This window comes from Grammomys surdaster, unplaced genomic scaffold (genome assembly GCF_004785775.1).
Source record: "Grammomys surdaster isolate TR1022 unplaced genomic scaffold, NIH_TR_1.0 169, whole genome shotgun sequence".
NCBI lineage: Eukaryota > Metazoa > Chordata > Mammalia > Rodentia > Muridae > Grammomys > Grammomys surdaster.
Genome location: NW_021604617.1, coordinates 7933851 through 7957562, shown reverse-complemented (window position 1 = coordinate 7957562; position 23712 = coordinate 7933851). Strand labels below are relative to the sequence as shown.

The window sequence follows — 23712 nt, the reverse complement described above, 5'->3', positions numbered from 1 at the left end:
CAGCAAGCTCACCACACAGCAAGAGAGCCCATTAAAAAATAATAATAACAGTGTGGAGGGCCAGCAAAATGGCTCAGTGGGTAAAGGAGCTTGCCACCAAGCCTGAGACTCTGAGTTCCATCCCCAGAACCCACTTGGTAGAAAAAGAGAAAAAACTCCCACAGTGGTAACACATGAGTGTCCCTCACTGCTGCCACCGCCACCTCCCTCCCTGTTCTGCCTCTAACCCCTTATTTAAAAATTTAAAAAATAAAGTAGACACACAATTGAAGAAGTCATTCTGACATCAGCCTCTGGCTTCCACATGTACCTGCACAGACGAATGCAGGTGCACACACATGTAAACACATGTGTGTGCACCACACGAACACATCCACAAAGCGGGCTGGGGTACAGCTCAGTGGTAGAGTCGACTGGCACATATGAGACCCTAGGTTCAACTCCCAAACCCCAAATCAAATAAATCTTCCAGATAGCAATGGAAAGGGTAAAGAGACAACAGGAGAAACAGCAGGGTGCAGGTGTGGCCCTCCACTCACACCCTGCTCTGAGTATATGTTCCTGTTGGGGTATGGTGTGATTCTCCCCTGGGAGCGATTCCCACTGAATTGAGACAGGACTTCATGCTGATAGCTTCCAAACCACCACTCCATTCTGATGTCATCTGCCAGCCTGGCCTCGGCATCAATACTGCCACCACAGACTGCTGCCACTGTGACCACAGCCACTGGACTGCTTCCTGGCCCCTTATCCTCCAGACCCCCTGAACCCCAGCTCCAGAAGTTTAAGGGGGATTGGGAAACACGACTTAAGTCAGACCTCCAAGTCTGTCGCCTGCTGGTGGACCAGGTGGCTCCCCAAGGACTTGTCTCCAAGGGCAAAGCAACAATACCTGGAGACATTTTGGTGGCTACAGCCTGGGGTGGGGGCAGGGGGTTGAGGGGGGCTGCTCTTAGCATTTAGTGGAAAGATGGGGTTATTGCTAGTACCCTACAGTGAACAGGACCATGCTCAGAAACAAAGAATTATTTGCTTCCAAATATCACTAGTGCCAAGCTTGAGGAGCCAACCGTCAGGTCCCAGGCCCCAGGCCCCTTCTTGAAGCCCTCACCCCAAACGTCCATGTTGCGACTCTGATTCCCAGAGGCGTAATCTTTGCCACTCTACTGTGCGGGTACTTTGTTCTCTTATCGCTTTTACCTCCTGGCCTTCCCTGCTTGAATTTAAAAAGTCAATAAGATGAAAAGTGTTCTGGTCCCACTCCAGAAGGAAAAACACACAAAAACTATTGATACACGGAGTACAAGGGACATCTTGGCTTGGGGCGGGACGGGGGCGAGGCTTGAGCGGGGGTCGTGCTTGCCCAGGGCTGGGAGTCAGGGGCGGGGCTAGCCCCTGGGTGTATAAAAGCAAGGAGTCCTGCTCAGATCTTCACTCCACCGCAACGGTCGAGCTCGAAGTGATTTCTTCTTGTGAGACCATTGCAAATCGGCATCATGAAGTGGATGGTGGTAGCCTTGCTCTGCCTCCTCCCGCTCTTGGAGGCATCTTTGCTCAGGTGAGACTGGAGAGTGGCTTCAGGCTTGGAGAGCCTCGAAGTGGGAACCTGGAGTCCAGGGCCTATGGAGGAGTCAGATACCCTGGGATGGGCCTTCCAACAAGTTGTGGGTGCTGAGACTTGAACCGTGCTCTTCTGGGAAAGCAAACAGTGCTCTTAACCACTGAGCCATGCCTTCAACCCCTTCATAGGTATTAATAGTGACCTACAGATACTTTAAAGTAGTGTGGGGATTCATGCAGGTTATTAGTAATACCCATAGATTTGAGCATCTGTAGACTTTGATAGCTCATAATTTCTCTTTTTTTAAAATTATGACTCAAGGGTCGGGCAGTGGTAGCTAATGCCTTTAATCCCAGCATTTGGGAGGCAGAGGCAGGTGGATTTCTGAGTTCGAGAGTTCGAGGCTAGCCTGGTCTACAAAGTGAGTTCCAGGACAGCCAGGGCTACACAGAGAAACCCTGTCTCAAAAAACAAAAACAAACAACCAAACAACAATTATGACTCAAATTTTTCTTTTTAAAATGAATTTTGTATATGGTCATTGGGTGGGGGGTAAGTGTACCTGTGCCACTGAATACACATGGACATCAGAGGACAGATCGAAGGAGTCAGGGCCTCCTTCTACCATACAGTGCTAGGAACTACATCAACTCTTCAGGCTTGGCAACAAGTCTCTTTTGCTGTTGAGTCCCCGTACCAGGCCTGCTACCTGGTAGTTTCTTGGTTGAAAGGCCAGCTAGCTCCTCCTGTGAGCTTGCACTGTGCAACCCCAGTTGAGGTGAATGGTGTGGCTCCCGCGGAGGGTTAAGCAGAGAAATCCTGGAACGTAGAGTCCTACGAGAATGAGGCGTTAAGATGGAAAAAGAATAAATGAAAAGGAATTCTAAGTTGCGGTGCAAGTGGGCGGATCTGCAGAGACCTTTGAGCAATGGCAGCTCACTTAGACCACGCTTACGGTGACATTGGCAGAAGCCATGACTTTGTTTTGCTTTTTCGAGACCGGGCTTCTCTGTGTAGCCCTGGCTGTCCTGGAACTCACTCTGTAGACTAGGCTGGCCTCGAACTCAGAAATCTGCCTGCCTCTGCCTCCCAAGTGCTGGGATTAAAGGAAGCCATGACTTCTAAGTTCTGTCTCTGGAACTCCTAAGCCACTTCCCCACGGACTGTCCCAAGAGGTACAGTCATGTCCCGGGGCCGTAATACTAATAAGTAGGGAGGACCAGAACTATTTCCTTTACTCCATGCTCTGTCACGTCAGCTGGTGCTCAGCGCCCGAGGACCCTGTAGGAAAGGGCTCTTTGGGGTGAACCTACTTTCTCTGGCACCTTTAAAAAAGTGTCGTAGTGTGGGCTGGGATGTGGTTCAAGTAGCAGTATAGTTGCCTAGCATGTGTGACGTTCTGGCTTTGACCCCCAGGACGCTATAAATTGGGTGTGGTAGCACATGCTTAGGTAGAAGCAGAAGGATCAGAAGTTAGAGGCCATTCTTTGATTCATATTAACTTTGAGGCTAGCCGGAGATACATGAGACCCTGCCTCAAAAACATAAACACACTGATTCTAACAAGAACAATTCTCCAAGTCACCCTCTTGTTCTTGGGGGAAGACTTACAGGCTGTAGTAGAGCAGGGGGCCCGGACAGCAGGCCTTTCATGTGGGGTGAGGATGGATGTAGTTGAAGTTGATTAATATCTGAATCTTAAGGAGGAATTCGGGCGAGGGAGGAAATGGGAAGAAAAAGATGAAGGGGAAAGAGCTAGAAAGAAGTGGAGAACGAGAGATGAGGAGACAGAGATTCATGCCCGGGGGCAGAGATTCAGCGGGCATGCGCAGGGGCAGAGATTCAGTGGGCATGCGCAGGGCAGACTGGCAGAGGCTGCAGCACACTGGTGGACCCAGGAGACACAGAGAGAGGTATGGAAGGAGTGCGTTAAGAAAGAAGAAGAAGGCAGGGCCAGGGCCTAACATCCAGCCTTCCACAGGGTCCCCCTGAAGAGGATGAAGAGTATTCGTGAGACCATGAAGGAAAAGGGTGTCCTTAAAGACTTTCTGAAGACCCACAAGTATGACCCTGGTCAGAAGTACCACTTTGGCAAATTTGGTGACTACAGCGTACTCTATGAGCCCATGGCCTACATGGATGTAAGTCTTAACATCCCCCAGGGCGTCTCTGTCTCTGCTGCCTTCCTGCCCTGGGGTGCACATCCTTCTTTCAATTTGCTATAGGCAACTGTTTGAAGAGCCTGGGGTGAGCTGGAGGGAGTCCTTTCTGTCCTTGAAGCTGAGCGCACAAAGGGCCTTGTGGCTGTCTGGGGCAGGCACAGACTGGGCATCTCTTGTGGTTTCGGGCAGGTTTCAATGGAAGACTTGGGCCAGTGGCTTTGGTGTGGCTTTGGTGTGGTTTTGGTGTGGTCTGAAGGGCAGCCGGCAGCTAGGTCCTTCTCCGCTTACTTTTGGAGCTGCTGAGGGAGGCCTTGGATGGCTCAGAGCTGAGCCGTTTATCCTGTGACATCCTCTGCCCTACCAGGCTTCCTACTACGGTGAGATCAGCATCGGGACTCCACCCCAGAACTTCCTGGTCCTCTTTGACACTGGCTCCTCCAACCTGTGGGTGTCTTCTGTCTACTGCCAGAGCGAGGCCTGCCGTGAGTGCTGGATGGGCGGCAAAGGGGACAGACACCTTCCTAAGAAGGCTGGGAGGAAATCCACTCCTGGAGAGGATGGCGGTGGTCTGCAGTCATGTGACATGTCCAAGCCATGTCAAGAGGCTGGCTCTGTAACTAGGTGGCTCCATTGCCTTTCTTGCTAGGCAATACATACCTACACCTATGCCAGATGTTACCCCATCCGACCTATCCCGATCATGGGGCAATGGTATCCCTTTTTCTCCTGGGCAATTGCTACTGTTTCCAACAGTTAATGCCACCGTCTATTCACCCTACCCAACCTCACCACCCACCATGTGTCTAAAGACACACTCATCAAGTGTGTCTAAAGACACACTCATCAAGTGTGTCTAAAGACACACTCATCAAGTGTGTCTAAAGACACACTCATCAAGTGTATCTAAAGGACTGGTTGGAACAATACTGGATGTGATCTTGTTCTGCAGTAGCTTGGGCAGGCAGATGGAATTTACCTTTATAATACTATTTTGGTCCACGGAAGAGCCTTGGAATCCTATTACCCCTGGTCCAAGGAGTGTCTCTTTGGTTGTATCTCATGCTACTCAGGATCTTGGTACAGCCAGCTTCTTGAAGGGGTGGAGGCCGTGCGATGAAAGCACGCTTGGTCCATTCCTTCCTAAGAGGGAGTGAGTAGGGGGTGCTAAAACCTCCTGGAGTTTAAAGTACAGGCTGAGGAGAAATGGCACACTCTGGGCTTGAGAACACCAAGTCCTCCACTCACCAGGCTGTCCTCTATGTCCTGACTCTCTTGCAGTCACACACACCCGCTACAACCCCAGCAAGTCCTCCACCTACTACACCGAAGGGCAGACATTCTCCCTCCAGTACGGCACCGGCAGCCTTACCGGCTTCTTCGGCTATGACACTCTGACTGTGAGTCAAGTTCCCTGCTGCTGGCTGGGGGATGGGAGGAAGATGAGGGCCGTTGATGAGGGCAAAGCCCCTGATACGTGATGGGAACACTGTTCATAGGATGGGTTGTCTGCACAAGACCTCATCCATTCACCTGCTGAGCCTCATTACGTGTCAGGGAAGCCATCAAGAACCCTTTGGTTGTGGCCATTTTCCTTCAGGAACATAAGCTCTGCTGAGGAGAGAGGGGCGGGCCAGGAGCAGGGACGATACTCTTAGTGCTGATTCTTGAAAGACAATATGGCTCCTGCCAGACTTATCAAGGTGGGGTGGGCACTTGGGTGAAGATGAACAAGACGTCTCTGGGGAGAGGGTCTGGAGGAGGGAGGACCAGTCTGGGTAGTCACTATCCTGTGTTTTAACCTCCATCCCCAGGTCCAAAGCATTAAGGTCCCCAACCAGGAATTTGGCCTGAGCGAGAATGAGCCTGGTACCAATTTTGTCTACGCACAATTTGATGGCATCATGGGCCTGGCCTACCCCGGCCTGTCTGCAGGAGGTGCTACCACTGCCTTGCAGGGCATGTTGGGGGAGGACGCTCTCTCCCAGCCCCTCTTCGGTGTCTACCTTGGCAGGTAAACAACAGCTTAGCAAGCTCTCAGTCCTTCTGCTACTCAATAGTTTGAGGGTTGGTGGCCTCAGCCATACCTGTCCCAGCCTTCCTCTCCAGTTCCTGACTTTTACGCTCTCCACCCCGTATCTGTTTCCTGTCCGCTCCTATTTTTTTTCAACATTTATTTATTTATATTAGAGCAGGGGTTGGGACGCACTCCACAGTGAGCGCGTAGAGGTCAGAGGTCAGAGGTCACCTGGCAGAAGTCGGTTCTCTCCTTTTATCGTGCGGGTCCCAAAGATGGAACCCAGCTCGTCAGGCTTGGTCACAGTCACCTTTACCTGCTAAGCCATCCTGCCAGTCCGTACAATTGTTCTTTGTCTTTGGAGTCTGTGACAAACTCCCCCATCACACCCTCTAACCCCACCCCTGCTCAAATCCGGGGCTCTGCCTTTCTCTCTCTCTCTAGCACTTCCTGGGTCCACCCCCAGGCGCCCCACTGAGGTCCCACTCTGGCGGAGACTTTCCATTCCGAATCTCTTTTGTGTAGTAATCTCACTTCAGCTCCTTTGATCTTGTTGTTCCGGCTGGTTCTGGAGTCTATGGGGCGAGGTCCAGGACTGACTTCTAACCTGGGGTTATCCTTCCAGCAGACATGAGCCGTGAGCCGGCGCCAGCTGGGCTTCACACTTTCTTTCTTCTCTCTCTCTCTCTCTCTCTCTCTCTCTCTCTCTCTCTCTCTCATTCTTTCTTCTTCCAAGTTAGCTACCTTCTAGAGTGTCCATACACTCTGTGGTTTAAGGACCTGATTTTGACTTTGTCACCAACTCTGTGGACTTACGTTTTGCCTGTTGATAATCACCGCACGTCACCTTTGGGAGCTCCATCCATCCCTGCTCTCAGGCTACTAGAACAGTCTCTCCTCCCCCTCCAGCCAAGCCCCACTTGTCTATCCCAGTAGAAATGTGAGCAGCCTGGCCTTGCATGGGCTCCACCTTTGCCCGAAGTAAAAGGCGCAAGACAGGGCCGTAGCTGGTGGGGTTCACAAAGGAGCTGCCCCTTCTAGGGGGGCTGGAACTCTGAAGGACAGCTTCACTCCAGAGTCTGAAGCACTGAGGATTCTGAGAGGCCCAGACAGGGAGCCCATCTGAGGGAAACATATTCCATCTTCAAGGAGCCCCAGACTGAAAGAAATACAGACTATCCTCAGGAAGCCCCAATCTGAGGGAGAGCCTGCTCTCAGGAAGCCCCAGTCTGAGGGAGTCAGAGCCTGTTCTTAGGAAGCTCCCGTGTGAAGTGAGGGAAAGAGGTGTTTTCCTCTGAAAATGGCTAACTGGAATTCTTCTGTCCTCTGTAGCCAGCAGGGGTCTAACGGCGGACAGATCGTGTTTGGAGGCGTGGACAAGAACCTCTACTCTGGAGAGCTCACCTGGGTTCCTGTCACTCAGGAGCTCTACTGGCAGATAACCATCGACGAGTGAGTCTGTGGACGGGCCTCAGGGAGTGTCACCTTGTACCTCAGACATTATAAACCATCCACCCATCCAGGCACTGCTGGTAGGGGTTGGGTGGGAGAAAACCTCCAAATCACAGCCTCCCATGCTGCAGCCTGGAAGCCCAGCTAACTCTGGAGAAGAGGGGGTGAGGCCACATCGGGATAGTCAGCACTTAGGATCTCAGACATGAGGGAGGGCCCTGTAGTCCAATGCTATAGCTTAGAAACAGAGTGTTTTTCCATCCTTGCGACAGCCAGCAGCTCTCTTTCAGTGTGTCTAGAGCCTTCCTTGAGAATTTGGAATTAGGTTCAGTGGCCATACAGATGGCCTCGAATAGGCTCTAGCATGATGGAGGTGGCCCTTACCTTCCTTTAAGAACAACTTGGCCTCTTTATGCAGCCACCCATGCCACTGTGGTGGGAAGTCCCCCTGACCTCCTCCATCAGGTGGGGACTGAGGCTGCTGTCTTCTTGCCTTTCAGCTTCCTTGTTGACGACCAGGCCTCTGGCTGGTGCTCCTCCTCTGGCTGCCAAGGCATTGTAGACACAGGCACCTCTCTGCTTGTCATGCCTGCCGAGTACCTGAGTGAACTTCTGCAGACCATAGGAGCCGAGGAATCAGAGTACGGCGAGGTGAGTCTGGGAAGGGGCTCCCTTCCTCGGGGTAGTGGGCCCTGGTACTATAGCAAAGCAAGAGTTTTTTCTGAGCCAAAGTCACCTTGAAAATATGGATTGAACACTGTCTGGACTTTAAGACTGGAGGGAAATAACTAGAAGATGGGGACACACAAATGAGTGACAAGGGACAGTTCTGTAACCCACACCCTCCTTACGTCCACCTGCTCTCCTATTCCTCTCAGTCCTAAACCCAGAGGAAAGTTTGCCTACTACTGAGGCCATTCTCATGGATTCTGGGCAGACACTGCATCTACAGCTCTGTATGTTAAAGGGTGTTAGCTGAGGGAGGGCAGCCATTCAGTCTCTCAGAGCAGAAATTCGGTCAGGAGCAAAGCTTTAGCTTAGTGGGTTCCTCAGGTTTCCTTGGATGCTGAATACTGAACGTTTTGTCAGTCAGGTTTCCCTTAACGCTGTGCCTTCTGGTCCAAAGCAGACTGTGGGTGCGGGCCTAGGGTGTAGATCGTCCGGGTGGTGGGTGTGACGTGCAGTCTTCTGAGAGAGATGTTCCTCTCTGCAGTATTTTGTGAGCTGTGACAGCATCAGTAGTCTGCCTACCCTCAGTTTTGTCCTCAATGGTGTTGAGTTCCCCCTGTCACCCTCTTCCTACATCATTGAGGTAAGTTCTCATTCCTCTGGGCAGGGCTTCCAGGACTTGGTGTTGGGTCTGGGAAAGTTACACGAAGGTTCGTACCCAAGTTGGTCTGTCTTCAAAGCTTAACTACCAGGCTGACCTGCTGCAGGCCTGGAATGTGGGGGAGGGGTAGCTGTGGCGGAAGGAACCTTCCACCCCTTTGAACCGTTGCTCAGCAGTCCTTGTTATGGAGGGTCAGCTGTCCAATGAGCTCTTCGGATAGTCTTTCTGCTAATTCAAGGGCTGAAGTTCAGTCCACAGGTAAATAAATGGGTGAATCTTGTCTTTCTGTTGAACAGGATGAAGGCATCTGCATGGTGGGTCTTGAGAGCATGTCTCTGACCTCTGAGAGTGGCCAGCCCCTCTGGATCCTTGGGGATGTCTTCCTCAGGTCTTACTATGCTGTCTTCGACATGGGCAACAATAGGGTGGGCTTTGCCCCTTCTGTCTAGACTTACTATCTAGACACCCCTGTGCCCTTCTTCCTCTCAGCCTGCCCCCTCTGCCCCTCCTCTCTGTATCCTGCTTTCCCTTTCTGGACCCTAGACTTTCCCTAATAATAAATAGTCCTCCATATTGACCAGCCTGCTTGTTGTGTCATCTGTGTGTAGGGTGTGTGGGGTGGGGGAACTGGGCAATGTTGTGACTTGTCAGATTCCTGGGTCTCGGGAACTGTGAGAGTGAGAGACAGGGTAAGTTCCACTTGGACTGACCTTAGTGGCCACATGGTTTCCCGGTGGGTCACTCAGATGCCAAGTGAAATGGAGGTTGAAGCCAGGCTTGGAGATAGGACTGTACGCTTCAGTGCTTGGGACCTATTCACAGAGTCCCTCTGAAGAGATAAAACTGGCAACGGGGGTCGGGGCTCGTGCATGCCGGGCAAAGGGAGAATACTCTGTTGAGCGTCCCCAAACTTTCCCAAGGGCCTCAAGGCCACAGGAATGCCCACTAGCGGCGTATCAGGGGGCAACATGACACAGATCGAAGAGTTTGTCTCTTCAACTTTGAACTGATTTTTGACTAGAGTTTTCCGAAGGATGCTGTACGCATGTTCGTTTCTAACAGCCGTGAATCCTTGAGGAAGCAAGATGCTCTTTCTAGGAAAGCTGTGTGCACATGGGCGACACTGAGTTGGGATGACTATATTTTTACCCAGTTTGCTAAGTCCCAGGACATGTGTTGGAAAGAGGGCTGTCCCTCGGCTGTGGACTGCAGGGCCAGCTCTTTCCCAGGCGTTCTCTAACCAGCTCAATGAGAGGACTGTTGCTCTAGATTTCATCCGTAGGAGTGTCTTAGAAAGCCCCAGAAATCTGGGGTCACATGATTGGGGGAGGAGGAGCAAGAGAAGAGGGAAGAAAAGAAAGAGCAAGAAGGAAGAAAAGGGCAGGAGGCAGGAAGAGAAGGAGGTGGTGGGAGAACAGATGAAGCAAAAGAAGGACCACAAGCTAAGCCGTACCCTAGTGCCTGAAGCTTCCAGCAGGAGGGACAGACACGGCAGAAGACGGGAATTCTGAGCAGTAAAATGTCAGAGCTGTTGCAGGTCCAACTTCTCTTACACAAAAGGGCAGAATCCATGCCATGGTACCCCATTCCAAACCGAGACAGGGTAGACAGTGAAAACTCTGAGCCGAGAATCACGACTCCTAGCACAGTGACTGTTGACCACAAAGCATGCAAACACAGAGGGAATTCCATTGGGCGTGTCTGAATAACAAGTCGGGAACGGTGACACACGCCTCAGACTCCAGCATTCTCAGAAAGCAGAGGCAGGCAGATCTCAGTTAGATTGAGGACGGCATAAACAACTAATGAATTCTGGGCCAGCAAGAGTTAGTGGGTGAGTCTGTCTCAACACAACAAAACAATGGTTAAAAATAACAACAAACCAGGTTTAAATCCCAGGCATGTGAGGTATGGAGTGTGGCCTCAGCGCTCTACCAGGCATTGTCTGGAAATCTCACAAAAAGAACTGTTTTGATTACAGTTAAGATATCCTAACTTTCTTTTATAACCTTTTACCTAATCAATTACAACAGTATCAGGTACACCCCAGGAAACATCCTGTGATCTTAAGTTTCTCAGCAGTCCTTTGAAGATAACTTGCAGAACTCACCAAAACAAAAATATGGCTATCATAAAAGACAATGAGGAGCCTTTGCCCAGTTTCTCTGGTAAGCCTACACTCTCCCTAATTTCAACTTTCTTTTAATCTCTGTGTTTTAAATCTACATTAAAAAAATATATATTTAATCCAGGCGGTAGTGGCACACACTTAATCCCAGTAGTTGAGAGGCAGGTGGATCTCTGTGAGTTCAAGGCCAGCCTGTCTACAGAGCTAGTTGCAGGACAGCCAAGGCTACACAAAGAAATCCTGTCTTGAAGAACCAAATATATATATGTGTATATATATATATATTATATATATGTATTTGTATAAATATATATTATATAAATATATTTAATAAACTACAGCTCTGCTTCATACTGGCTTGTCCTGAAATAATAATTAATAGAACAACAACAACAACAATAATATTATTATTATTTAACAAAGAAATCAAAAATTTTCCCAAGTGAAAGTTCCTAAAGGATAAGGTAACTCCTCAGGCTGCTGCTGGCAGTTATGGGCGTGTCTCCTGTTACACCACCTTTAACACAAACCAGGAGGGACCACTTGGGATCTTATATTTTTCTCACATTCCTGAAAAAGCAGCTTGCTATTGGTCCTTTCACAAGATGTAATAATGTAGTAAATCCTATCACGGGACATCATTGACAGAAAAGAGAGAGAAAAATCTGAAAAGGGAAAAAAGACAAACGTTTAAAGTTAAAAGTTGACTCCTGGGGAAGCTCGGCCGACAGGATGGAACTGCAAATCCCGACGACCCCTTCGCGGCTGCGACGGGGACTACATTTCCCAGCGGGTTCCGCGGTAGGCCTACGGGGGGCGGTCCACAGGAGGGGCGGGTGCTGCCCTCTGCCGGGCGCAGCGGGAAGTGGGCGCGGAGTGACAGCCGGAGCCCAAGCGCCGGGCGCGGGGCTAGGTGACAGCGGAGGCGGCAGCTGCGGGCGGGACGCAGAGAACGGCGACGGCGCCGACGGCGGCGGGAAGGGCGGACGGGGCGGGCCTGGCTGGTGGCGCGTAGCCCGAGGAGCCCGACAGCGGGCGGCGGGCGAAGCTCGGGGGCCGGGCACCCGAACTTGGGACAAGTTGCCGGAACCTCAGGGCGCCGGCGGCGGACAGATTGACCTTCAGAGCGAGGTGAGCGGGACTAGGGGGCAAGGGGTGCAGGGGGGCTGAGGAACGCCGGCGCCGCGCTAACCATCCTCTGGGTGCCTGAGACAGGTGGGGGGTAGGAGGGGGGTACAGACTGGAGCCGGACAGGGTGCGCTGCGCCGCCGACCCACCCGCAGCCGGTGCAGCCCTGGGTACCCGGCGCGTGGCCCGAGCGATGCGGCTCGCCAGCCGGGGAGCCCCTCGGGCCCCTCCCTTCGGGCCGGGCCGGGGGCCGCCTCCCCGCGACCTTATGTAACCGGGGCGGGAGTGGCCGGGGCGGGCACGGGCCTTCCTGGCCCGGGGAAGCTGAGCGGAGCTGGGGCGGGAGGTACAGGAGTGAACTTGCGAGAAGTTTTGAGGGACTCCCGGGCCCTGAGCTCGCTCCCCCTCCCCCATACAACGGAGGCTGCGGGGAGGGGGGAACTCGGGGGAGGGAGTCCAAGGCCCGGGGAGGTGTGCAGGCACCAAGGCCGGCGGGGCCTGGCCCAGCCTGGATGGTCGCGCGGAGTGGGAGGGCCGGAGAGGCGCCACGCCCCGTGGGCTGGGCTGTCTGTGTCCGGAGTGGGGGGAGTGTGGACGTCCCATCCTTTCCTCCCTCCCTGATTTGTCTCCTGAATCTCTCGCAGAAGACACCTCTGGTTTCAGCCCCTGATGTGTCTGGCAAACTTCTCTTGAACTATCCCAGCACCCTAGGGAAACCCAACTCGGGGTAGCACCCTCTGTGCACCTTGCTTTCTGCTTCCTTGAGCTCCGAGTCGTCTGCCCTCCTCCCTGAGCCACCCTCTTGGTCCTTAATTCCGGAAAATACGCCCCCTCCCTTTCCCTGTCTACCCCCACACTCGCTCGCACTGTCCAACCCCAGGCTAGCCCGCCCCGCCAGGTCAATACCTTCGTCTCCCCACCCCCAACTCCGGACCCCGTCGCCTCTTCCGCCCTGCGCCTCCTGGAAGCGAGCTGGCGGATGCCACCTGGGCCCCCGCCCTCGGCCCCCGCTGTGCTCTGGGTTCTGGCTTCACGCACCGCTGCCCGGAGCTGCTCGGGGCTGCGCGAGCAGGTTCGCGCCGCAGCCGCCTGGCGCGCCCCAGCCCCGCGCCCTGGGGAGGAAGGGAGGGCGCCCGCCCGGGTGGGGCTGGTCTGCAGCAGCGCTACCCCGGGCCCCCGCCCTCCATTCTGCGCCTGCCCCTCACCGCGATGTCCTTCCCCAACCTGCGTCAGTTCTCGCCTGTCTTCCAGGAGACCGTTCAGTGTGACAGTTGCAGGACTAAACTTGAGCGCTCTGTTCGCTGGGGAAGTGTGGGCTCCACTTTCCCGGACCCGAAATGAGGGGTGGGGCGCTTGATGAAGCGGGGAAGGACGTGGCCTGAGACCCCTACACCCACCCTGGCCGGGATTCCGCTGGCCCAGACTAGGCACTCTGGCTGTTGGGGGGTGAGGTGGGGACGGAGCTCCAGTTTCCTCTACGGCGGCCAGGTGCAGATGCTGGCAGATCCGAACGCGGAGGCCTGGCTTGGTGGTTCCCTCCCGAGCTGCTCGGTTCCCCGCCGGGGAGCCAGTCGCCATTCCCCCCAGGCTCTGCCCTCGGGCAGCTCCCAGTCTGGAGAAAATGAGCCAGCCGTAGTTACCCGCCAGCCAGGAGAGGCGGTAGAAGGGGGTGGGGGATGCCTCTGCAGCCTTTACTGTGTGTGCCTCAGTTTCTCTCGGCTCATTTGGTTCTCTTGTTTCAGCTCGCCTCCTAGAAACGGGAGAGCCGCGAAGCAGAGCGTGTGATGAAGGGCAGGCAGGCCTGTTTGGGGGTTCTCTCCTCTGTGAGAGGAGCCGATATTGCTTACACGTTACCGGGCCCGTTACAGCTGAGTGCTGATTCTCTGGCCACCTAGGAGGTGGAACTCAGTGGAGACCCAAATCTCTTGGTTCCAGGCCCCGTGGAATGAGGCAAGGGACAACTGAGGTGAACATTGAATCCACAGAGAGCCAACTGTGCATTTTAGGACTGATGGCCTGGTGACTCAGTCAGAGGTGGGCAGGGAGTGGGCCAGAGAAGGCAAGAGTTCATTCAAGTACCGCTGGGGTGTCCAGTGCCCGCCCATCCCATCAGCAGCGAGCCGCCCTCCGCCCCCACCCCATTTCCTGGATGCTGGGAAGTAGGTGGGAGGGGGACCCACCCCTTGCCTGGCTGCCCTTTGAGGGTCTGGCTTCTGGCCCTGGTCCCTCCTGGGCTCTGTTTATGGCTGTAATTGCGTCGTTAGCCAGGGTTTATAGAGTTACTTAGCACCTGCCCCCACAGGGAGTGGCCCAGCCACCCTTCCCCCTGGCTTCTGTCTCTTCCTTTTCAAAGTCAAGTTGGTTTTTGCAAGCAGCAGGGGTTTCCCCAACCACAGCTGGCAGGAGAGCCAGGTTGAGCCTTTGTCCTAGGGATGGAGGGCAGGGGACACTTGGGGCCCAGCATGGGGCTGCCATAGCAATGACAGTGGGAATTGAGTTGGCCTCCTCTAGTGGGGAGGTGGGGGTTGGGCGCTCAGATTCTCAGAGCTTCCAGAAGTCTCCCTTGTCGCAGGATACAGCCAGCCTCTGTGCACGTGCTGTGAAGCCACCTGTTAGGCTGCTGTGGGGATTGAGGGCAGAGAAGGCCAGGTATCTGGTGAGTACGTGTGGAGTTTGTGTAGTGGGTGTGCAACTGTGGGATCAAGCCTTCCATGTGGATCAATTGTGGGCGAGTGTGTAGATGGGTGTTTCTGATAGAGTCACGAGGACACAAAGCTGTATTCATTAGAATATTAATTCTTCTAGAGCAGGACTGTAATAAAACCGAGCCGCAAACACCAGCCGCCAGCACAGAGCCTGTCTCTTTGCGTCTACGGGTAGGAATTATTGTTTCATTATACTGATTCAGAGAAGTTAAGTACATTGTTGGAAACCACACAGCCTGGAAGCAGAGGGCTGGGGTTCTAAGCCCAGCCCAACTGATTCCAACATCCACATCCCCGTAATTCCTGAAGAAAACCACATCAGTGTTGGCCAGAAGTGTTTTTTTTGTTGTTGTTGTTGTTTTTTAGTTATTTTAATTTATGTGTGTTTGTACAAGGTTGTGTGCATGGAGTGTGGTGCCTATGGAGTCCAGAAGAGGGCGCTAGATCTCCCGGCGCTGGAGTTACAGGCGATTGTACGCTGGTACATGGTGCTGGGAACTGAGCCTGTCCTCTGGAGGACCAGCAAGGGCTCCTATCCACTGAGCCCTCGCTCCCAGAAGTTATCCTTTAGGTGGCATGTGTGTTGGTGGTGGGAAGCTGTGGGGAGAGAGCAGCGAGCCGCAGCTAAGAGCACTGGCTGCTCCTCTAGAGGGACTGAATTTCGATTCCGGGCATCCACATGGCAGCTCACAACTCCAGTCCTGTGGGATTGGATTCTTCTTCTAGCCTCCTCGGGAACTGTACACACTTGCTATACAGACATACATCCAAGCAAACACTAACACACATAAAATAAAAATTAAAAAAATAAAAACAATTTATAATATATATATATATAAATGAGGGTATAGTAGGTAGTTTGGGGACCTTATTTTTGCTGCCCAGGGTCTTATGCTCTAGGGCTACACTTGTCTCCTGGCCTCTTTCAGAGTTTCTTAGCCAGGTTCCCAGAGGACCACTGGGAGATCTGGTCCTGTAAGGACTTAGGTTCTGACAGCTTTCTGAGTATGTGGCTTTGGCCATGGACAACCCGCCCTTTAAGCCACAGGACGCCCTCATAGTTTCATCAGATGTGGGAGAAAGGCAGTGAGAGCTCTGGTTGAGAAAGTCACCGGGTCACAGGACCAGGATCCAGAGACCCCATACCATCTCCAATTATCTGTGTTGACTTTGCTCAGTTTCCCTTTGCCTAAACACTAGTCATCGGTGGGGTCCCCTCCAACAAAGACCTACTACAGGTCTCTGCCTCAGGCACCAGGACAGTAGGCTTCAGAACAGGAGGGTGTGGGTGGTAGAAGACCTGGGGACTGATGGAGTCCCTGGAATCAAGGCTGGCTCATGTGTCCCGCTTCGTCGGGATTTAACCCTAGATGCCATGTATTTAGCACTGTACTGAGTGTAACTGCGTCTGGGTGAATGGGACTACGGGCTCTGGGGCCAGGTTGCCTGTCTCAGAGTCCTAACACTACTACTTACCACCATGGGATCCTGGGCAGGCTGTTTAGCAACCAGTGCCTCTGTTTCCATGACTAAGAAATGTACAGTCTATCAGCCCTACCTAGAGCAAGGGCCAAATGCGTGGTTGCCCGGAAAACACAGAGTACTAGAATAACAAACACACACTCGACTCCTGTAGCCCTTTTATCTTGTCATTTTGCATGTTTAAATGAGAGACAGGCCTGGAGTGCTCCAGGAAGAAGAGAGAACCGTGGAAGGCTGGGGATACACATGTGGTGGGGTTGATAGAGTACGTGCCTGGCATGCAGGAGGCCCTGGGTCTGATCCCCAGTTCCAAATACGGTGGGCGCGGTGTCTCAACACTGGAGAAGTAGAGGCAGGAAGATCAGAAGTTCAAGGCCATCCTCTGCTATAATAGAGAGTTTGAGGTCAGCGTGAGAAACATGGGAGCCTGTCTTTAAAAGGGAAATCAGTAAGTGGGTTTGGAGAGATGGCCCAGTGGTTAGAGCACTTGCTACTCTCCCAGAGGACTGGGTTCTGAGCACCCCTGCTGGGCAGCTCACAGTATTTTCAGTCCCAGGGGTCTGATACCCTCCTGTAGCTTCCACGGGCGTGCATACTCTGCCCCACCCTCTACCAAAGTTATATACACATGCACATACATTTTAAAAAAGGTGACGGTGGGGCTGGAGAGATGGCTCAGCGTTTAAAAGCATTGACTGCTCTTCCAGAGGTCCTGAGTTCAATTCCCAGCAACCACATGGCGGCTCACAACCATCTATAATGGGATCTGATGCCCTCTTCTGGTATGTCTGAAGACAGCGACAGTGCACTCATGTACATAAAATAAATATATCTTTAAAAAAAAGCTGAGGGTTCCAACAGGCCACCATACGTATCTAACACCTTAAAATATAACACTTTCAAGCTGTGGAAGAGTGGGAGGAAGGATTGTAGGATCCAGAGGGGTCGAGGACATCGGGATAACATGGCTCACAGAATCAACGGACTGGGACTCACAGGGGCTCACAGGGACTGAACTGACAATCATGGAGCCTGTATGGGTCTGAGCTGTATCCTCTGCATTTTTTAGCTTGGTGTTCTTGTAGGATTCCTAACAGTGGGGTGGTGGGGGTGTCTCTGACTCTTTGGCCTGCTTTGGGACCCTTTTCCTCCTACTGGGTTGCTCGGCAAGCCTTGATATCTAGTCTTTTTGTAACTTGTTATGCTGTGTTTGGTTAAGACCCCTAGGAGGTCTGTTGTTTTTTTTTAAAATGATTTATTTATTTTTGTTGTATGTGCATGTGTGTTTTGCCTGCACATATGGCTCGTATGTCTGTGTGAGGGTGTTGGAGCCTGTGGAAGTGTAGTTACAGACTGTTGTGAGCTGCTGTATGGGTGTTGGGAATTGAACCCAGGGCTTCTGGAAGAGCAACCAGTCCTCTTAACCACTGAGCCATCTCTCCAGCCCTGGGAAGTCTATTCTTTTCTGCAGGGAAATGGAGGAGGAGGAGATGTAGAAGAGAGAGAAGGTGGGTGGTGACAGGGTGTGTGGAGAGGGTCTGGAGTGAGGAGAAACTGCAGCTGGGATGTATTGTATGAAATAATAATAATAACCTCCAACTCCAACAACCCCCTCCCCTAAATCCCCCACCCTCCAGGCCATTGAGAGCACTAGCTACTCTTTAGCATACCCAGTTCCCAGCACACACACACAGTGGCTCACAACCGTCTCTTACTCCAGTTCCAGGGAATAGATCACCCTCTTCTGGCCCCTACATGCATGTGCACGCGTGTGTGTGTGTGTGTGTGTGTGTGTGTATCCAAGGGTTTTTGCAGCTCTGGCCACAGTCCTGCTCCACTCTGTAACCCGGTCTCCCAATCCTGGCTTGTTCTCCTCTGTTAACTAGGTAGAGCAGGGGACTTGGCGCCACCTAGTTAACAGTGAGTGTCTCTACCCCTTGAATTTCCCTGTGGAACGTCGTTCTGCCTCCCCTTTCCTTGGCATGGCTCGTCCCTTCCCTCTCTTGCCTGCCCCCTCTTCCACTCTGCACCGAGACACTGATCCTCTTGGCTGCTGGAATGTTGCTGAAGGCAGAGATAACATCCCAGAGATAGGGAAGAACCGAGACTTATCTCAGCCACAGGAAATGCTTTGCTGTGCAGTGGGTTGGCAGCGAGTGAGATCAGAGGACAGCCCAGAGAGGCAGATGATCAGGGTCATTGTCGTTTCGTGCGTAGTGTGTGTGTGTGTATATATAAAATCATAAATATACTTTCCCTTCTGGGTATCAAACCTAGAGCCTCGTGCATGGCATTCAACCTAGAGCCTCGCGCATGCTAGATAAGTGAGTGCCAGACCTCTGAGCTCCACTCCACCGTGATCCTGGTCTTAACTGGATGAATAAGGAAGAGAAAGGAGTCTGGCCAGTGCTGTGCCTTGCCCAGTTTTGCTGGGGGACATTCCTCCTTGTGGATAGTTACGATACAGTGGGAGTCCCAAAGTAGGGTTTGATGCTATGGAAGAGAATCCAGAACGCCTGCGGACCCCATGCCTGCGTAGAAAGCGGTGGTCCGGATGCTCGGATTTTCAGCCTTTCTTCCTTCAAGTGCCTTCTGCCTTCCCGGCTTCCTTGCTTTCTCCCTCCAAAGTTTTCTCTAAATGTAGTCATAGCTTTCAAGGAGACCACTGGACTCTTCCATCTCCTGACAGGCCTGGCTGGCGATTCTAATCACCTGGGAGCCCTTACACACTATCCCTGCCTTCTGGTCTCGGGGGGCGTGGCTTGGGCCTCGGTATGAAAGCAAAGCTCTGCTGGTTCCCACGCCCTTTCTCTAGGCCCTGGAGTCTAGGACAACCGCTCCTCCACCAAGCCTGCCTGCGACGTCCCTACTGGGACTGCACCGTATCAGCTGTCGCGGCCCTGCTTCACATTTCATGCTTAAGTAGTTCCACAGGATTCTGAGGGTTGCAATTTTACTTTTTAAAAGTAAGGATTTTTTTTTAATGTGCATGTGTTCATGTGTGTCCGCGCAGGTGTGTTCATGTGTGCAGAGACCAGAGATCAGCCTTGGGTGTCATACTCAGGAACATTGTCCACCTTCTTTCAGACAGGGACTTTCTTTGGTCTGGAGCTCACCTCTTAGGGAGATTGGCTAGCCAGTGTACCTTGGTGATCCAGTGATCCGTCTCTTGTCCCTCTAGCTCTGGGATTATATATATGTGCTACCGCATCCCACAGTTTTACACGGGCTGTAGAGATTGGACATAGGCCCTTGTGATTGAATATTTATCGAACCATCCTCACAGCCAGTATTTTTTTATTATTTTATCTTAAGTTATGTGTCTATATAGTATATATGCTCATGCGTGCAGTTACCCATTGAGGCCAGGAGAGGGCATCAGGCCCCTGGAGTTAGAATTACAGGTAGTTGGGAGCGTCTGTGCTGGAAACCAAACTCAGGTTCTTTGGAAAAGCAATAGGTACCCTTAACCACAGAGTCATTTCTCCAGCCCTATTTTATTTGCTTGTTTATTTTTCTTTAAATTCTTTTTTTCATTTTTATGTGTATAGGTGTTTAGCCTGACATGCTCGAACATCACATGCATACAATACCTGTGGAGGCCAGAAGAGGGTGTCGGATCCCCTGGAACTGGAGTTACAGATGGTTGTGAGCCGCCATGTGGGTCCTGACAACCATGTCCTCTGCAAGAGCAAGCCATTTCTCCAGCAAGCCATTTCTCCATTTTTACATTTTATTTAAAATGTATTTACTTACATTTTAAATAAATATTTATTTACTTATTTAAATGTATGAATGCTGTATCTACGTGTACACCTGTGTGCCAGAAGAAGGTATCAGGTCCCATTACAGATGGTTGAGAGCCATCATGTGGTTGCTGGGAACTCAGGACCTCTGGAAGTGAGGTCAGTGCTCTTAACTGCTGAGCCATCTCTCCAGCCCCTATTTTACTTATTTTTGAGATAATGTCTCACTATGTAAATCTCAGGCTGGTACAGAGAAACCCTGTCTCGAAAAACCAAAAAAAAAAAAAAAAAAAAAAAAAAAATCTCAGGCTGGTCTCAATGTTGTATCCTCTTGCCTCTGCCTCCTGAGTTCTGGGATCACACAAGTTTTCAAATGAACCCAGTGTTCCTAGTGGTGTCCTCCTAGATTGTTTGGACTTCTTTGGCTGGTGTCATCTTTCAAGGCAGATCTCCAAGGCCAGGACTCTTCTGAGTTGTGTGGCACCATTTCTGCCCCAGACTTCCATGTGTTAGTTTGTTTTGAGTTACTATAACAGAACACTGAGAATCAATAACCCTATAAAGAAATAGGGCTTGGTTTTAACTCAGTTTGTGTTGAAGGCAAGGGACCACATCTGATGTGACCCTTCTGACCTTGTGTTGAGAAGAGGGTGAAGGGGGTTGTGACGTGGGTATGGTGCTTATGCTTTTTAGTATGGATGTGGTATGTATGCATATGGTAGTGTATGTGTGTATATGTGTGTTTATATATGTGTGTGTGTTTGTGTGTGTGTATATACGTGTGTATGTATGTATGTGACGTGTGTATTGGTATGTATATATGTGTAATATGTGCATGTACATATATGTATGTATATGTATGAGTGTATGTGTGTGCATGTATGTATGTATGTGTATGTATGCATGTGTGTATATGTGTGTGCAGTGTGTATGTATGCATGTGTGTATGTATATATGTACGTGTGTGTGTGTGTGCAGGTGAGTATGTATGCATGTGTGTGTTGTGTGTGCATTTGTGTGTGTGTAAGCCAAACATCAGCATTGTGTGCCCTTCATTGCTCAACACGTTTATTTAATTAATTAATTAATTAATTTGTTTGTTTGTTTATTTTAATTTTTTGTTTTTTTGAGACAGTGTATCTCCGTGTAACAGCCCTGGCTGTTCTATAAATCCCTCTGTAGACAAGGCTGGCCTCAAAGGTCTGCCTGCTTCTGTCTCCCGAGTGCTGGGGTTAAAGGTGTGTGCACCACCACCACACAGCTTATTTATGTACTTTTGAAGCACCGTCTCCTTGAACCTCATGCTTATTAATTCGTTTAGGGGATGGCTGGGGGATCTGCCTGTCTCTGCTCACTCAGCACCGAGATTATAGGCACATGCCGCCATGCCTGGCTTTTGATGTGGGTTCTAGGTATACAACCCGTGGTCTTTAGGTCAATGGCTGCCTTAAAAAGGCCTCAGTCATAGGGACTCCATCACGATGATGTTACCCAGTTCCGACCACTTCCTGGGCCCTACCTCCGAGCTTCAGATTGTATTTCCAGCATCCTAACCCCCACTTTGAGTAATGGAGATTAAATTTCAACCCTTAGGGGACACTACAACCACACCCACATTTGAGCATCCCAGGAAACTCAGCACTGTTTAGCCATCTGATTTTTGGTCCCAGTCTGGGACAAGTGTTAAGAAATCCATGCTGTCTACATAAGGCGGAGCGAGGTGAGTGAGTGCCAGCTTTGGGCACAGGGTCATCTGAACTTGTGGCCCAGGCTGAAGCTGCTGAGTGTTATTGGTGACCTGGGACATTGTTGGGATGAGGCCATCAAACTCCTGTCACCTTAAGGCTTACTTCATACAGGGCCACAGGGCAAGTATTGATCACTGCGCCCTATTCCTGTTGTGTATGATGAGAGAGGGCACATGCCAGGGCATGCATGTGGAGGTCAGAAGACATTTGTTTTGTTTTAGACATGGTCTCTCTACATAGCCCTGGCTGCCCTAGAACTCATGATGAAAGATCAGTCTGGCTTTAAACTCACAGAGATCCACTTGCTTCTGCCTCCTGAGTGCTGGGTTTAAAGGTGTGTGCCGCCATGCCCAGGAGAGGATGGACAACTTTGGAGTTCTCTCCTTCCACCTCTGTGTGGGTTCTAGGACTCACACTCACGCCGTCAGGCCAGCACAGCAGGCACGTGCATCTGGGAATCATCTCACCTGCCCCTAAATCACATTGCACACTAGCAGTAAGCATAAAACACACATACAAGAAATAGTTCTTGGGCTGGAGAGATGGCTTAGCCGTTAAGAGCACTGACTGCTCTTCCAGAGGTCCTGAGTTCAATTCCCAGCAACCACATGATGGCTCACAATCATCTTTAATGGGATCTGAAGCCCTTTTCTGGAGCATCTGAAGACAGATACAGTGTACTCAAATACGTAAAATAAATAAATAAATCTTTAAAAAAAAGAAAGAACTATCCCTTTCTCTGCTCAGAAAGAGACTAGAAAGACCCCTATGGGAGGTCATTTCACCTAGGAGGTTCTGGGCTATTTATTTATGTTACTTTAAAAATTATATTTATGCTGGGCAGTGGTGGCACACGCCTTTAATCCCAGCACTTGGGAGGCAGAGGCAGGCGAATTTCTGAGTTCGAGGCCGGCCTGGTCTACAGAGTGAGTTCCAGGACAGCCAGGGCTACACAGAGAAACCCTGTCTCGAAAAACCAAAAAAAAAAAAAATTATATTTATTTACTAAAAATAATATTTACTTATAACCATGTGTGTGTGTGTGTGTGTAGCCATGGCGCTTCTGGGGGAAGGGGTCAGAGGACAACTTCCAGGAATTGCTTCTCTCCTTCTACCATGTGGGACCCAAGATCAAACTGAGGTCGTCAGACTTGGCGGCAAGCGCCTTTATTCACTGAGCTGTTGTGTTGGGCTATGCGTGCGTTTTTGTTGTTGTTTGTTTTTGAGGCCTGTTTTATGTAGTCCAGGCGGTCCTTAGAGTCGCTGTATAGTCAAGGATGACATAAACCTGCTCCTTCTGCTTCCCTTTTTTAAGCAGTGGGATGACAGGTACGTACCGCTCTGTCTGGCTTTGTTTGCTCCAGTGTTTTAAAAATCTGAGGCAGGGCACACTGTATATCCCCGTGTGTCACTCAGGGCGTTCTTAAACTCACCGTCTTCCTGCCTTGGTCTCATCCTGCCCAGTGCTGTGATTACAGGTATATACCACCTGGGCCTTGAGGGTGTTATCAGGAGAGCAGGAGTGGGGGGCTCAGGGACAGAGGGGGGTCTTTAGAAATAGGAAGAGGTTGGAAGGAAGATGGGGGGGTGAGGAGGAGTGAACAGGCAGGGAGGAGCTTAGAATCCCAGGTAAGAGATGACTGAAGGTATCGGACCTCAGATGCCCTCTCAAGACAGGGATTTGGTCTGTGTGGGTCCATTCCTCTTGCCCAGAAGAGAGCTTTCGATGCAGCAGATGCACACAGAAGCTTTTCAGGATGAGTGACTGAACAGTTTAACCCATCACATGCCCAGAAATGATGCCTACAAGATGGCTTCTCCATGACCCCTACTCTGTAGGTTTTCACAACCTGATGCCTAGGGCCTCATACACAGCTCAGCCAAGACCCTGGTTCTCTGCCTCCGCTCTGCTCCGCTCTGTCCTTGCCCTAGTTCTTCTGGTTTGGGGTGCCCTGCCTGCTCTCCCCATAGAAAGATTGCCAGCATTCCCACTCCTTCCCTTTTAACCAGTAGGTATGTGGGGAGAGGAAAGGCTTCTGCGTGTTTGGCAAGGGGAGTCACAGCCTGTCCTCTGGTTTGTTTATAATCAGTTTGAGGACAGCACCTGTTCTACCCCCCGTAGTCCCTGTGGGATGTGGAGTGGCCAGGAGGTGACATCCTATACTGTCCACCCCACTGTCACTCATCCAGGCCCAGCTCTCGCCAGGTGTGTTCAGCCGCCCGGCAGGCAGCGCTGGCTGGCTCTGCCCTGTGCTG

The 23712-nt window shown here is 51.3% G+C and overlaps 2 protein-coding genes across 2 annotated transcripts in view; both read left to right on the top strand.

The window, feature by feature from the left end:
* Nucleotides 1-1437: 1437 nt before the first annotated feature.
* Nucleotides 1438-9096, top strand: Pgc (progastricsin). The gene is made up of 9 exons (XM_028766540.1): nt 1438-1558; nt 3543-3702; nt 4088-4205; nt 5002-5120; nt 5535-5734; nt 7070-7189; nt 7690-7840; nt 8403-8501; nt 8816-9096. Exons 1-9 carry the CDS (start codon nt 1497-1499, stop codon nt 8966-8968), a joined length of 1182 nt encoding a protein of 393 aa, XP_028622373.1. The 5' UTR covers nt 1438-1496; the 3' UTR covers nt 8969-9096.
* Nucleotides 9097-11498: 2402 nt separating this feature from the next.
* Nucleotides 11499-23712, top strand: part of Tfeb (transcription factor EB) — a 56160-nt gene continuing 43946 nt past the window's right edge. The window contains exon 1 of the mRNA XM_028766538.1: nt 11499-11778. The gene's annotated coding sequence lies outside the window, so the exon portion shown is untranslated. The remainder of the gene's footprint in view (nt 11779-23712) is intronic.